Source organism: Dipteris shenzhenensis, chromosome 25, assembly GCF_047967505.1.
Source record: "Dipteris shenzhenensis isolate YYH24624 ecotype China chromosome 25, Dip_SZ_1.0, whole genome shotgun sequence".
Taxonomy (NCBI): Eukaryota; Viridiplantae; Streptophyta; class Polypodiopsida; order Gleicheniales; family Dipteridaceae; genus Dipteris; species Dipteris shenzhenensis.
The window spans coordinates 29180975-29198015 of NC_141620.1; the positions used below are offsets into that span (position 1 = coordinate 29180975).

The following is a 17041-nucleotide window of genomic DNA, read 5'->3' on the forward strand; positions in this document are numbered from 1 at the left end:
AAGAATTCAAAAACGGTATTAATTAGTCTTTAGACTTTAGTTAACTCCTAATATTGCTTTAAACATAAAATAATGTCTCTGTTCAGCTGACTTCGAGCAACTTCTTGTCTTTCAAAAGCTTAAAAACTAAATCTAAACAAGAACGAAAGATCTTTTGGAAATTTTATAGCACTATCTCCTGTTCCGGAATCTGCAGTCCTATAGACCCACGTCAATTCTCAACTAGAAAGTGTCGTAGCTGAAAACGAGACAAAATTACCGCGTTCCGAGAACGCTTGCTACCCCTGCACGTGAATTCTCAACGAAAAGCATCATCGCTGAGAACGAGACAGAATTTCCTTGACTTGTAGAGAGACGAAGAGTGCATAATTGCATTACAAAATACGTTAAATATTGTTCGCTTCAGAGAGTGCATTCATCTGCAAAAGCAGAGGCGCCCTCCTCATCTAAATGAGCACCAAGAACAGTAAAGACACCTTGAGAAAACTCGAGCTAACGAAGTACTCTCCCTTTCATTGAGAGCAGATCAGAGGAAGAGGCTTAGAAAGACCTATTTGCGAGAGCACAAACCCACACGTTATTCAAGGGCAATGTTATCGATGCAATCGTACCCTTGGATGTCCCTTGTAGACAAGGATATATTGACTGTGCAATTCGACGCAGTTGTCGCAGTATGCGCAAACATCCCAAGCACGGTGACATGTCCCCCGATTGCAGTCAAGGTTGTAAAAGTGAGCGCTCCCTCGGCCAAATCAGAGTTTATGTAAGGTCCTTGCATCTGTGAGTAAGCTTCTACAGTCACGTCAATGCTTAGATCCGACGCTGATTGATCGTCCAACTCACCCGCTGGAATTGTAGCATACCCTACTTCAACTCCCATATGATATAAATTTGCACTGCTGGCTGTGTAGTAAAATATGGCCATGTTTGGATTATTCACCAAGACCAGCAGGTTCAGTGAAACATTAACTGAGTTGATATGTGGATACCCTCCAAGAGAGATCGAATTCAACTGGATTGTCTCAACCTGCACATCGAGAGCTTTGGGTTTGAACAAGGTAAAGTACAAGATGGCAAGGAGCAGGATAACGACCACCCAAAAAACTGAGCACAAGGCACAGGTCGCTTGCCCCTTGTGACTGCCGTTCCCGTTAGATTGTTCCTCGGGTTTCATGCTGCTCAAAGTCGACTGATTCAAGCTAACTATTGAAATGCACCAAGGTAAACTAGTGCGAGCTGCCGGTGGAAAGTCGAACGATAAAACGCAGAGATGGGAGAGAAGGGAAAAGGGAGGCTGGGCAGGCTTAATTAATGGCCGGCAAGAAGCTGGCCGAAAGGGAGCTAGGTGACATGGAAACGTTGCGGTGGGCACTCTTATGGTATGAAGATAGGCAAGGGCACGGGATGAATTAGCTGGAAGAGATCTGAACCAACAGCAGGAATGGTCACGAAGGTGGAAGGTGGGCAGAAGCAATGGTCACGGGGGGAGGAAGGCATGGGAAGCTGCAAGGGGAGCAGAAATGGTCACGAAGAAGCAGTTGAGACAGGATGGGAACAGAGGGAGGACTTAAAGGGAGGGAGGGAAATCTTGCAAGGGAAGGGGGAGTAAAAGGTATGATGATTGAGGAAGGAGTGTGGGTCTGCAGGGAGACAGGGAAAATGTGTGGGAAGTGAAAGGGTATGCATAAAAATGATGAGACAACAGGGAGCCATGGAAGATATGGTGGAAAGTGACTATGGTGGCGAAAGCTCGGCCTACTGGGAGAAGCTATGGTGGAAGCTGGCTATGGTGGTGAAAGCTCTGCCTACTGGGAGCAGCTATGGCGGAGGAAGTTCACAATCACAAGTTCACAACCTCACAAGCTGATTCTTGCAGACAGTAATAAGCTGCTTTGCATGACAATTACTGAATCGTATCTATAGACTTGTCGTGAATCATGATATGCATCTCTTCGACTACATCACGAGCTTCCAAAGCCATCCAGATTCCACTCCTCCTGTCTCACGCACCACGTTTTGCACCCCACTACCCCTCTATGATTCATGACGTAACCAGAATTTCACGATCTTCTCCCGTCCACGTCCTCGTCGCATCCCCTCCACCCCCAACTCATTGTTGCTTTTCCGAAGCTCCGCTCCAATCAGTCACCTTCAGAACCTTTTCTGGCTGCAATCCTCTTCAATTTCTTAATAGGATGAAAGTCTCATAGGACAGAATCCAGACAAAGCTGGACGGTCAAATTAAGCTGTGATCCGCGGTCCACCTGTCATTCTTGCCACTTTTGCTCAATATATTTGCCGGCACGTCACCCTCGTGCGATTCCTTCCTGCATTTTTTCAATCGATCTATAAAAATTTACAAGCCCACCTTGTGCGATCGGTCAACAACGACTCCCACAGTTGCACACAGCACCTAAACCCTGAAGTTTAAACCTACAATGGTGAACCTACTACTAGAATCCAGGGCAGCTGACGGCAAACAGTTGATGCACCTATGGCTGCACCACACAGTTATGAACAATGATTCGTTCCGACCGAAGTCTCTCCAAATATTGCGGCTACGCCTCATCATAACTAAGTATTTCACACTCAAGTTCGTTGGGTTCAATTATGTATGATATATCCCGAAGCACACCCTTCGTCTCGCACGCGGATACAACGGCCACAAGCAGATTTTCAAAGCCGGTAACAACAGTCAGAATATAGATCCGAGAAGAGTTGCCAAAGGATATCTCACCGTCATTGCAAGGCTTCCTTAACATGTGCCAAAACAATAGAAGTGCTAAGTTTCCTTGCCAAGAATAGAGACTATTACATGAAATGTAAGGGTGTACACAGCCAAAGGGTGTTTAGACACCCCCAAAGGGTGCCCAGAGTGGTGGAGTGCCTAGTCTCTGGATCACCTCCCAGGTGAGGTTAAAGTCAAGCCGTAGGATGGACAAATGGTTGCCCTCATTACACACTAGTTGCCCATTGTGGGTTTTAAAACATTGAGTGCCCACCCATGTGCACTCCCTTTATATACACAAAACCATCGCCCAGTTACAGTGGTTTTGTAGTTTGTAAGATTCTGAACACAAATGTGATTGGTAGATTTCAAGGGTGCCTATCGTTGGGTAGCAAGCTTGGATGGCCATAGAAGTGCTTTCCAAGGGCAGGACGTGGAGTCCACGTAGCACTGTAAGTTTTGGTCACGGGCGGTGTATGTGTTATGAGATGCGCCCATTGCCTGCCATCGTTTAAAAACTCACCTCTTATTCGTTCAATTGGCTACTAAGCAATGGGTCTTAGTGTGTAAACAACCTAAGTCTTCACTCTCCTCATAGGAGGGCACGCTTTCATAATGCCTCCACTGTGGAGGATCACCACATCTTTACAAATAACACGAGTTTGGGGGGGGGTACATGAGACTCGACATAATCCAATTTCATATGAGAGAATGCTTGTGAGCATAGCTAGACATGGCGAATTCTAAAAGCCATTTCCTTTTTTTGCCATTGTTGAGAGAATCCTTGTGAGTCTCAAGCTATGTCCTAAAAGCCATTCCATTTTTTTCCACCCGTGTGTGAACCAAGGACTCTCCCCTTAGCAACCCTTACAATTCATGTCCAATCGAGGTCCAATCAAGTCTCAATATAGATGACATACCATAACAACCAGGCAACGCGATATATGCAATGTCATGTGAGATTAACTATTTTGAAGATGGCTGCATTGGACCTATTCTATGACTACTTTGCAAAGGTAGATTTCCTTTCCACCAAGACCATAGATTTCATGATTGTATGGATAGATAAAGTATGTTCTTAACATAGACCATGCTACTCAAAAGAATTTGAGGTCATAAGAAATTAAAGGGAGCAGTATCACACTTTAGGAAAATAGTCTTACGCAAAGACTTTGTGTGGGTCAATAGAAAGGGGTCCTATAAAAGAGTGTTCTTAACGAGTTCAAACACGTTTTAAGCAAGGTTGAACTTATGTATACAACCTTGTAACTCATCTTTTTGGAATGAGAGAAGTGTACATTTACATAGAGAGAAGTGTACATTTACATAGAGATCTAGGACTTGTGGTTGGTTCCTCTCCTCTACCACACCTTCACCACTCATGGCCCAACTAGCTCCCTTTACTTGCCCCATGTGGCTAATTTATTGAAAAGTTATTGTAGTATGGAGAGAGTATGTATAGTCCTAAAAAAGGCCATGGCTTGTCATGGTGATAGGGTTAGAGGAAAATTTGGATCCAAGTGGCGAAATGGCTTTCCACAATCTTGGTCCCATCATGTACTTTACACTTGCAATGGCCCAACTATAGCCACGCTTCACCCAAAAAATGCATAAGAATGCTTTGAGTAGTATAGAAAGTGATAAAGTAGACTATGATGAATGGGCTATTTAGCATGATCGGGTGTAGCCATTTTTTGTGAACTTCAAGGGATATATTAAGCATCACTCAATGGAATTTGACAAACTTGGTGTGTAACTAATCTGTGTAACTAATCTACACATTCTAATTTTTAATGTGGGATCAAAACATTACATAATGTAGAATAACTAAATTATGTTAAAAGTATCAAATAATTATTGAAAGCAATTTCTCCATTAAACATGCAGTACTTGAGCTTCTCACAAACTAAAGGAGGCACCCAATTGAGAACTGTTGCTATGGTTTAGGGGGTGTACAATATTACATTGCAATTGTGTGCATATACTTAACAGCATGATCACTAACTTTTTCTTACTTGGTTGGAAAGGTAAATTCTTTAAAAAATGCATTATACACTTATGGAGCTACTCATGGTGGTCTTAAAACATTGATCTTTGGTGATATTGTAGCAATTCACACATAAATGGGTACACTAGAAAAAACTCAATTCATGTATGTGCAATGCTTTTTTAAATAAATCCAACATTATTTTATCATTTTGAATCAATTCCTTTTCCACACACTACCTTACAACAATGAGGCCCATAAATATGTTAAAGATGGCTTCCTTTTGTAATCCATAACATCGTGAGTATTTTTCCTTTTCCTCTTTTCAAACTTTTGGACCTCTATGTAATCATTTGGGATGCACAAGGAATCCAATTTGTTGATGGGTACATTCCATCGTTGTATTTTCCTAATATTTAATATCTCCGACACTTGCATTCAAAATTTCACTTCTCTCACTCCAGTAAATCCAAGGAGGTAAGTACACATCCATGTCCTATCCTCTTCCTATCTAACAGTGATGTCTCCCTTTCAAGATTTTTGCTTCTTTTTAAAAATAATTGTCCTTGGCCACATATTGTTTCAGGTTCATTCCCCACCATCCTTTCTATGCTCCTTAGTTGTACTTCAATTCTCTTCATGTGAGCCCTTGTTTCTCTTCACATCTTAGCTGGTTTAAGATAAAACATTTTTTGTTTATTGGTTTTCTTTATTTATTTGAAGTCAAATACCACATGGTGCAATGTAGTTTGTCATGGGTTGCAAAAGACTTATATAGAGGTTATGGGATAGGAAACTTGATAAACTTAGTCAAGCTATGACGAGGAGGTTGAAGTCCATGGAATTGATGATCCAATATCCAAATGGAAATGGAAGCTAGTTTTGCAACGCATGTAGAAGGAGAGGCAATGAAAAGTAAAAGACCTCCTTGTAGAGCAACTAGCCTCAAAGGCAGCAGATGAACCTTTTTGAGTAGTGCCATCAAAATAAAGAACATCAAATGTGGTCTCAAAACTAGTGGGAGTGTTTGAGGTAGCAACATTAGGTCATTTGAGGAAAAGCAAGCTTGTATCCTTAGAAACTTTACCCTGTAATCACTCAACCTAGAGGTTTTTGGTCATTTAATAGCTAGGTATATGAGTGCTTGATTCTTGTGGGGCACCCCATGGTGTGCTTGCGAGTTTCTACATCCAATTTTTTGTGCATTTGTTCTTGTACATACATCATCCTTATAAAGACTTTTTGCCATGTTGTCATAGGTTTTGATCTTCTACTTTATTTGTCCCCTATTTATGGTGCATATCAGACATTTACTAAGAACCCCTCTCATATCCACGTAGAACACCATATTAGAGAATTTGAGAAAATCCTGATAATTTGGGAATTTTTGAGGGGTTGTAATTATGTAGCATTCAATGTTTTTCATTGATTTTTCCCATAGATTTGGCAGTCCATCCAAATCTCACAAATGTGAGCAAATGTGCATGGTTTGCATCAACATAAATAAAATGTCAAATGTTGAGGTTTCAACCAATGCATGGTAGTTTTTGAGGGGTTGTAATTACAATGCATTGAGTGCACTCCATTGACTTTCTCATTGGATTTGGCCGTGTATATGAAACTCACAGTTTGGAGTGTGAATGTTCTGCATTAGCCGGGAAAAAAACATCATATCTTTGAGTTCAACAAAGCATTTTTTGTCTCTTCTCGAAAAAAGGTGGTGTTCAAAAACACCATTTTAGTTTAGTTGGAGAAAAAGTAAGAATGCAACACTAGTCCTTGATATTTTGTCAAGTGTGCAGAACTTGCAACCACAAAGCAATGGTCTGCAAAACAAAAGATAAAGAAAAAAGATCAATGTCATACCTTCCAAATATTTGTCAGTATTCAATTAAATTATCATTGTTCAAGGAAAAAAAAGTCATGCTTTTCAAGTACCTTCACTCCATTGTGGATTCAGCATCAAAGTTGGAATCTATACTATGAGACAAACTAGATAAAGCTCGCTTGCGTGCAATGGTTGGTATCTTCACCTTGATGGGGAGATTGTTGCTCTTTGAGGAAACCTTCTTTGAGAGGTTACCTTTTGGAACCCATGACCATACAATAGCATCAACAGATTCCCAACGTGGAGGATCACCTTTATTGCACATCCAAATCTTGTTCCAACAATCTGCATACACCTCCTCAATTTGTGCATTGCATCTTTTGCATATAGGTGCCCAATATTGCATGAAAACCTTCTTGAAATTTTTAGATTTATTATCCTTCTGTACATCAATTTGAGCAATGCCTAGCCAAATTGGGTATATTTTTTCTACTGGTCGGACCAAAAGAAAGTGTCCTTTTTGTACATCAACCATTGGATCAAATGATTGTTTTGGCTTTTTCCTTTGAGGTCCACAGTAGTGATCATTCAACTGTTCAATTCCTTGAAACTCATCGTTTTCATTATCAACTACTTGCACACAATCAATATGTTGCATCTTTGGCCAAAATCTCTCGTACAGGCCCTCTACACTATTGTTTGGTTTATCAAGCTCATCAATCATGTTCTTCCAGTACTTCACTACTGGCTTGTAAAACTTTGTGAAAGATGCTTCTGGACCTTGCAGGTGTGCCCATTTTTCCCAAAAGTGTACATACTCCTTGATACCAACTATCACGTCTGAGTGATCCTTTATATACTCGAACATGGGTACACAAGGTGGCTCTCCACTTGGTAGCATTGGATGACCATCTGGATGTCTCTTCCACAACTCAATGCCACCTTCACTTGGTTGCCAATCTAATGATTGTGGATGCACTTTATATTGCATGATAGGAACTTCATTTCGCATAAAGAACCGAAATTAGAGAGGCTTTGAGTGTCCCACTAAAGCATCTTGCCCATCGCATAGGCATCCATCAACATAGCTCTTGAAATCAGGGACTTTCGTTACCAAAAATGGCATTGGAGAAGACTCCTCACATTGTCTAAAAGTGTCCATGAGATGTGCAAATGTCAATGTTTGGCTAGTTCTTAACCTCTCTGAAAACCTGCTGAACATTTCATCAATATCCTCATGTGTATGCCCAACCATCAAGAATCCCAATTGAATTGACTTTAAAATCCCTCGAGCAACAAGTAATGATAGGTATGCAAACAAGTACCTATTCTTGTTTTCAGAACCATAATTATCCAACTGCAACAATAGGTGTTCGGGTAGTTTCTTATAAGGATTTTCTTGATGGGAACTTCCAAGTCCAAGGTCTTTGAATGTTCCACCCACTGCTCCAAGATGAAGTTGTTGCTTGTCATTAGAAACATAGTGAGAATCCAATGCTTCTCTTGAGGTTAGTGCATTTAGCAGAGCGTTGTTAGACCTTGGCATCCAAATCTTCAAGTGCATGGTTATCAAATCTTTCAAGATTTCTCAAACACAAAGCCAGTGAACCGATTGTGAAGTTAGGATCTGACGGCCACAAGGATAAAGAAAAGTGACCATAACGTCCTTGACCATGTCCATGTGTTATCATGCCAGTCAAAGCCACTGGGAGCTAAAAGGATTTGTCTGTGTCCTTTGAATGATTGCGTAATCTAGGGATGGCTATCTTCTTTTGGTCCATCTTATCATGGATAATGCACAAGTATGTCTGAGGATACATTTCAGAAAATCTGCGCCAAGTGTAGTACACATTTCTACAACTTTTTTGTTGTAACATGTGCTTTCTTCTATCTTCCATCAACTTATTACATTCATTTTGGCATTTTGTCACTGCAAGCTGAGCCTTGATTGCACTACATAACCACACTTAGAGAATTCACTTGTTTTTGACAAAGTTACATGCTTGAATTCAGAGTTCCATATACGGTTGAATGTGGAAGTTGACATCTCCTTACAACCCAAACTATGCTTTAACTGCATGTTAACCTCATAGAGAATATCAACCTGCTTGTATACATCTGATATCACCATCTGTGTTTCCCTTGATCCATCCTGAAGTGTTCTACTTTTGTGTGGCATATGCTCAGAATTGTTATCCACAAAATCTTGGATTATGGCTCTACCCAGTTCTGTGTGGTCCCAACCTCTCCGCACGATTCCTTTATTACCATGCATGCACCTTCGTATACCAATTTCAAATTGCTCCTTGTATCGATAAAATGTTGTTTTTGGAATACCATGCATTTCATACCATGCTCTACAACAAACTTGAATACCATTCAATGAAAAGACATATTTGAACTGCCCATTGTCATCTTTTCAACAAGCAACCCCAAGAGTGTCATATACATAATTGGTGCAAGCCTCCAAACTTTGGCCCCAATACTCTATGCGTAATTTGGATATCATTGAACGATCGGCAAATTGACAACAATTTTGTTTACAACAATCAATCATAGATACTTTTGTGACTGCATCCCTTGTGAATCTAGATGATGATAATGGCATGCCATGTTTTTTAGCTTTCCTCTTTATCATGCAGTAACGCCTCTTTTTTGTGGATTTTTCATTCGGGTCCTCATCTTCCATGTGCTTTTGCCTAGAACCACTTGGAAAATTCATGGTGTCATCGATTCTTAATGAAATTCCATCTAAAAAGGTTATTTGTGCAATGGGCCATTTTATTAAGTGGATGGTATCGATGCCTGATACATCACTATGATACTTTTCAATTCCCACACCCAGATTACCTTCACCAAGCATCTCAAAATTTATAGGTTCAAATGGGTAGACATACAAAACAACACCCTCAGCAATGCTCTTCGTTTTCTGCTCATCCCATATTAAAACTTTATTGTCCTTCCATGATTCTCGAATGGAAAACTCATCATATTCACATAGAGGTTCAACATCAATGGTATCTGATGTTATATCATTCATTGGTACAATAGCTCCATTGACATTGTCCACACAACTCATTGATCGTGCTTTCCAACGAACAACACTACCCAAAGCCTCATAGACTAAGAATGCATCCATTGTAGGAAATGGAAGAAGTGCACTTTCATCCATACAAATATCGATCGCCATTGATACATTGTTTTCTCCCAAGGGCACACCTTGGCACATGTCATCATGTGATGTAGAGAATATTGTCCCAATGGCAACAATCTTTCCACTGACAAGCAAGTTGACTTTAACCCCCACTTTCAATGTGGCACCTGCATACATAACATTTGTTATAGTTCAATATTGATATCTGATGGTGTGACTTAGGATGAAAATGCTTTACAAGATTTCACTGCACGACCAAATCTTCCTAAACCTTGGTGCTTTGAATTTTAGCCAGCAAAATCTGGCTACATGGCTAAATCTTCACAGACCATGGTGCTTTGAAAGGGAGATAGCAAGATTTGTCCAGACAACCAAATCTCTCGAGACGCTGGTGCTTTCAAGAAACCATCAAGATTTATCCACACAACCAAATCTACTTAGACCTTGGTGGTTTGAAAGAAGCCAAATCTCCACATACCCTGGTGCTTTCAAAGAAGCCCACAAGATTTGGCCACATGGTCAAATCTCCCCATACCCTGGTGCTTTGAAAGGAGCTAACAAGAGTTGGCCACATGGCCAAATCTCCTAAGACACTAGTGCTTTGAAAGAAGCAATAAGATTTGGCCACATGGCCAAATCTACTCAGACCTTGGTGCTTTCAAAGAAGCTAGCAAGATTTGGATGCACGGCCAAATCCTTCCAGACCTTGGTGACTTCTTTCAAAGCACTGACAAGATTTGGTTGTGGCGTTCTTTCAAACTTGGGGAGATTTGGTCATGTGGCCAAATTTTGTAGGCTTCTTTCAAAGCACTAGGTTATGGGGAGTTTTGGCCATGCAACCAAATCTTGAATGCTTCTTTCAAATCACCAGGTTTTAGGAGATTTGGCCGTGTGGCCAAATCTTTCAAAGCACTAGGGTTTGGGAAAATTTTGCCGTGCTGCCAAATGTTGCTAGCTTCTTTCAAATTAGTAGGAAGATTTGGCCAAACATTCAAACGTTAAATTTAAAAATTGAAAATTCAGATTTTAAAATTTAAAATTTAAAGTTCAAAATTCAAAATTCAAATTTTAAAATTTTAAATTCAAATTTTAAAATTGAAATTTCAAATTTCAAGTTTCAAGTTTCAAATTTTGAAATTAGTATTAGAGATCCTACTTTCAAAAACATCATACATGCTTTTCATGATTCACGCTATTACACTTTAAAATCATACTTTTACTTTAAAAGCAAACCTAAAAATCTAAAACTATTAAAAAACCAAAACTTTAAAAGGCAAAGCTAAACAAACCTTTTAAACCAAGCATAAAAAGTAAAACTATGAGAAGGAATTGAATTCATCTTCATGGGGGATCAAGTGCTAGGCTCACCTTGTCCTCTCCCTTCCTAGATCTCAAATGTGTAACTAAGGTGGTTTGAGAGCATTAGGACAATGTCTTAGATGGGGTAGTTCTGGGAAAACACTCCTCCACCCTTGCTTAGCTAATTGCAAGCAAAAAAGTTCAAAACTATGTCAAAATGAGAGGTCCCAGGAGGCTCCCCATCCCAGATTTGTCCTGACAATGTGCACTTAACTATGTAGATTTTAAACTTCTATTACCAATTAAACTTTCCATAGGTTCCACACTCAATAGTTGGAGGGAGCATGCTTTTTGTGGACATTGCCTTCCCTCCAATCTTCCCTTTTCCTCCATCCTTCCCTTCCCTCCCCTCCCCCACTATTTTCCATTGCTCCTTCCCTTCCGTCGCTCCTTCCCTACCCTCCCTCACGTGTTGTTCCATCGCTGTGTTATGTCGCTTCCACGCTTCCCTCTTCTCCACGCTTCCCTCTTCTCCACGCTTCCACGCTACGCTTCCCTCTTCTCCACGCTATGCTATGCTACCCTCTTCTCCCCGCTGAGTTGCCCTCTTCTCCATGCTGCGCTACCCTCTTCTTCCATGCTACGCTTCCCTCTTCTCCGCGCTGCGCTGTGCTACCCTCTTCTCCCCGCTGTGCTGCTCTCTTCTCCATGATGTGCTACCCTCTTCTTCCACGCTACGCTACCCTGTTCTACACCTTGCACCCTCACCTTCCACGCCTTCCAGTTTTGTGCGGCCTCCTCCCTCAACAGTTTCGTGCTCGAGGCCTCTCCTCCCTCAACAGTACCGTGCTCGAGGCCTCTCCTCCCTCGACAGTTCTGTGTGGCCTCTCCTCTCTCCTCCCTTCCAGTTCCGTGCTCAAGGTCAGAACTCCATGCAAACCAAATCCTCGTAGCCTCTTCCGGCCTACCTTGCTCCTGCCTACCTGTGACGCTCCATGGCCAGAACTCTAGCCCCAAAACTCCTCTGCATCCAAAGAGCACAAGCTCACGAACAACAATGGCTACTCAATCATCCAAGTAAGAATACAAAAGAAATCGAAATTGTACCTGATTCTTGCATGTTCTCCATCTTTTCCATTTCGAAACACCATGATTTGAAAGCAAAAGTCTTGTAAAGTACAAATCTTGAAGTGTGATTTGAAAGTAAGGTCTTGAGTATATGATTTGACTTTCAGATCTTGAAATTTGAATTTTGAATTTTGTATCTAAGATTCAGAATTTCAATTTTAAATTTTGAATCTAAGATTTTGAATTTTGAATTTTGAATTTTCATGTTTGAATTTTGAATCTTAAGATTTGATTTTTGAATTTTAAATGGGGATATTTGGCCATGCGGCCAAATCTTCCTAGCTTCTTTCAAAACATACAAGCGGCCAAATCTCCCTAAACCTTGGTGATTTGAAAGAAGCTAGGAAGATTTGGCACCACAGCTAAATCTCCCTAAACCTTGCTGCTTTAAAAAGATTTGGCCACACGGCCAAATCTCCCTAGACACTCGTGATTAGGGGAAGTAGGAAGCTAAGGGTGTCCACTTTTTGTTCACTCCCCAATCCTTAGGAGGTGGAAAAACAAGCTTTTTAGCACACAAAAATGCAAATCTCACGTACTTCCCTATGGATCTAGTCTTTGAAGTCTTCAGACACAACATCACACATGCTATTGTGCACACAATGGTATAGTCTGATCGAAAATTCGATGCACACACAAAAAATTTCTTTGTGTCACACGGCATGGTTCCAGGGCGGTCACACCTTTGTCACGAACAGAGAGTGTCATATTAAATTCTAAAATTCTCACTCATTTTAGATTAAATGTTATTAAAACTTTGTAGGTGGTCTCTTTACATTATGTAGAGCTTAACTTGATTTATTGGTAATTATTTGAATGATTTATCTAATTATAAATAATTATTTATAATAAATAAAGTCATAAAATACATGCATTTTAGTAGCACACCACATTTTTTTAGTATTTTGAATAATTAAGCAGATCCAATTCGGTGGAAGGTTAGTAGGCACATAAGGGTGTGTGGTTCAATCATCAAATCCCAAATCCAACGGTTAGATTTAGGAAGATTGAAGTTTTATTTTTACTTTTACTCCTTAGAGGATCAACAAAGAATATTAAAAATAAATCTAGTAATTCTCAAACATGACCAAACATTTCAAGAATGTCAATATTTTTAGTCCTCCGCATGATGAATAAGAGGAAAAAATTTTGGTTAAATTTGAGTAAGGGAAACGTACAATATGACCTCCAAGAGTGAAATCTCCCTTTTGTGGGGGAAAAAGGGCCACCCAAGCCTAATACCAAGACAAGGTAGGCTTGGTATTAGGCTTGGTGAGGTAGGCTAGGAGCATCACCGACCCTAGTGGCAAGCCATTGGAGTGTGCATCCTGCCCATGTGGAAGGCTGAGTCATCTATTTTTGCCTTGCAACCATGCCACGTTGTTAGACCGCATGGTGCCATGTCATCAAGGAGATGTGACATCACTCCTTGCCATGTCACCTTAGATTGCCACACGTGCTACCACATCAGCCACATGTGCCACCTCATCATTCCACATCATAGGGACTCTCGGGCCATGTCATCACACCTTGCCACCTTGGCATACCTCGTCAACATTGCCACGTCACCAATCCCTCCACCTCAATTTGCCATGTCAATCTACCACCTCATGAATGCCAACTCATCATGCCACATCACATTTCCACGTCATGGAAGAGACTCATATATTCCACATCATCACCATGCATGGTGCCACATCAGCCACATGTATACACATCATGATGATGGCGAGCCACATCATCAACATGCATGGTCATGTGATTTGAGTGCATAGAATACCTCGATCGAGGTTTATGACCACGATGTGCATGAGGCATAGAATACCTCGATCGAGGTTTATGACCGCGATGTGCGTGAGGCATAGAATACCTCGATTGAGGTTTATGACCGCGATGTGCATGAGGCATAGAATACCTCGATCGAGGTTTATGACCACGGTGGGCGTGAGGCATAGAATACCTCGATCGAGGTTTATGACCGAAGCATAGAATACCTCGATTGAGGTTTATGACCACGATCGAGGTATTTGGAGTAACCACAAAAATTAGTTTCAAAACAAAATCCAACGTAATTTAGTAGCCAATTATTTTCAATCTTAGCACCTTCTCCACCAATAATAATCAAGAGCAATCTAGTGGATGAGTTGAGGCTCTCTATAAGACACCACGTTTTGGTTCATTTCACCCATTCTTAGCCATTCTTGCCTCCCCATCACTTTGTCACACCTTCCATCCTACTTTCATTGAGAATGGGTTCTCAAAGCCGTACAGCTAGTAGATGTGAAAGATGTAGGAACCCCCCCCCAAATCTCATTGATGAGGAGCGCAAGCAGAAGGCTCGTGAGCGCAAGAGAGCCTCTAGAGCTAGAGCTCGCGCTGCCACCACCAATCCACCTCCACCTCTACATCCCACCTCCACCTCCACCCCCACCCCCACCCCCACCCCCACCTCCATTGTCCCCCCCTCCACATCCTCATCCGCTCCCCTACCTCCAGCCTCCGCCCTTCCCCTAGCCACCTACATTTTGCCCTCCACCTCTACCTGTTCCCCCTCCACCCTCCCCTATCCCCGTCCCCCTCCCCCCCTTCCCCTTGGTGCCTCCCTTCCCCCCTCCACCCTACCATCTCCCATTGATCCCCTTGCCCCACCTTGCAGCAGCAGTGTTGCTTCACGACGTGACTTATCGAAGTCCACTATCCGTCGTCGTACTAGCAAGATCGTGCAGTCTTTTTTTAGTGACCTCACGCCAGCTTCACAGTCTGCTCTTCTCATGTCCCTGATTGATCACCCTGACTTGGTAGAGTGTAGAGGCTTGCTGGTCTTGGTGCACGTAGAGATAAGGTTGTATGTAGCGAGGTCCTTAGCAGTGTTCGACGTTCCTATGCTTCTATTAAGCATAGGAACTCTAGTGATGCCTTGGCAGCATGTCGTGCTATTGTGGCTGCCATTATAGACCTCATATGATAAGCCATGTGCGTACCGCTTCACGTCTTCTTCAGATTGCATCGCGCACATTGCGAGCATGCATGATTAGGAGGCAGAGTCTAGAGGATAGTGAGACTGATGCTCTTTGGGCTTCGAGTGGTCGTGCACCTCGCAGCAATCGATTGTTGGATGATTCCACTAGGTCCTTCATACAACAGTTTTGGGAGGAGCATTGCAGAGCATCCCCGGTGTTCAAGAAGGCATTGCGGAAGAGGGTGTCACGGGGTGTGTACATTGAGCATGGTGCATGTTTTTTGGAGTGTACCCAGACTGAGTTGTACACTTAGTTTGTAGAGGCGTACCCGGAGTTCAGGATTGGGCAGAGGTCATTTGAGCGATGCAGGCCATGGTTTGTGCGATGCTCTCAGGAGTGTGACACATGCTGTTGTCGCTACCATGTGGATTTTGGATTGATGTATGACGTATTCCATTCCCTTGATGGTCATAGGGGAGTATTCCGTTCCCTTGATGGTCATAGGGGAGTGGTTCCTACTAGCCCTTGCGACTTCATTCATTCCATATTGTGTACACGAGATGGCGATGCTTTATTCCACTCCCTTGATTGTGTGGAAGGCAGGAGTACGTTGTGTGGTGACTTTGCTAGAGTGCCACGAGTTGCACTAGATACTTGTGACGTGCAGATGGTTCGTTGGCAGTAGTACAAGTACAGTACCCTAACATTAGATGGTGGTGCATAGTCGAGGAGGTTGCAGCTTGTGGGGAAGGAGACACCACGTGTTGTATTCATTGATAGTTTTCGAGGGAAGCTATACCGCTACATACACCACTCGCACACTGCGAAGTGGGAGGATCGTCAGTTCCGTGCATGTTTGAGGACATTTCCTATAGGGGTGGTTGTCTCAGTGGTGGACTTTGCGGAGAATTATACCTTTGCACCACAGCATGAGATCCAATCGGAGTATTATTTCTCAGAACAGGTGACGTGTGATTGAGTTATTGGTTTTTTTATGGCCTCATTATATTGAATTATTTCAATAGTCATATTTTTTTTCAATGCCATATTGCAGGTTGCTATATTTGTGCACATTAGCTATCGTCATGCACAGGCTCATTTGGATGGCATTGATAGCACCATGGACTCACGCATCATTGTGCGAGAGTATCACTTCTACATTAGTGATGATCAATCGCATGATGCCCATTTTGTGCAGCATGCTTTACTTTGCATGATAGTTTCTTGAGGGATCATGGTGTCACATGGCAGCGGCACTGGATCTGGTCAGACGGCTGTGGTGGTCAGTTCAAATCTGCTAGACAGTTTTATTGGTTCTACAGATGGCACCGTGAGACAGGCATTCCGATCACATGGAGCTACTTCGAGACAAGGCATGGTAAGGGAGAGCACGATGGTGCAGGTGCTTGCATGAAGCATGCTTTGCATCGATACCAGTTGCGTCACAGTGCTGATCACTTCAAGGATGCACATGATGTGGTGCGGTGGTGCAACCAGCACTTATCCACTAGTGCTATGTCCTCCTTTCAGTCACGTGACAATAGGGTGGTGAGCCGATATTTTTGGTGCGTGGACATTGGGAGTCTTGATCGGTCTAGGGCTTTTGATTGTCATTCAGTGTCTGGCACTCTTGATTTCCATTCCATCAGGATCATAGGTGAGTCTCACCCCGCGATCTTTTCTCGACGGTTTGCATGTTTTTGCTCCGCATGCATTGATGATGATTGGGGAGGGTGCTCCATGATACCATGGGCCGATCCATGGGCATGGCGAGTGCTTTCTCCCTTCCAACCTTGGGAGAAGGTACATGACGATCAGGATATGGGATTCAGTTCCTCTAGAGATTATGACCAGCTTACATATATTTTGTGTATTGGTGATATCTTCGCGGTCATTGCTTCGGAGGGCAATGAGGAGGGTGTGGATTATTACTTGTTGCGATGCTCTATGGTGAAGA

The 17041-nt window shown here is 42.2% G+C and overlaps 1 protein-coding gene across 1 annotated transcript; it reads right to left on the bottom strand.

The window, feature by feature from the left end:
• Positions 1–344: 344 nt before the first annotated feature.
• Positions 345–1530, bottom strand: LOC147885715 (uncharacterized). The gene has a single exon (XM_087396867.1). The coding sequence runs from the start codon at positions 1172–1174 to the stop codon at positions 578–580; it is 597 nt and encodes a 198-aa protein (XP_087252993.1). The 5' UTR covers positions 1175–1530; the 3' UTR covers positions 345–577.
• Positions 1531–17041: the final 15511 nt, after the last annotated feature.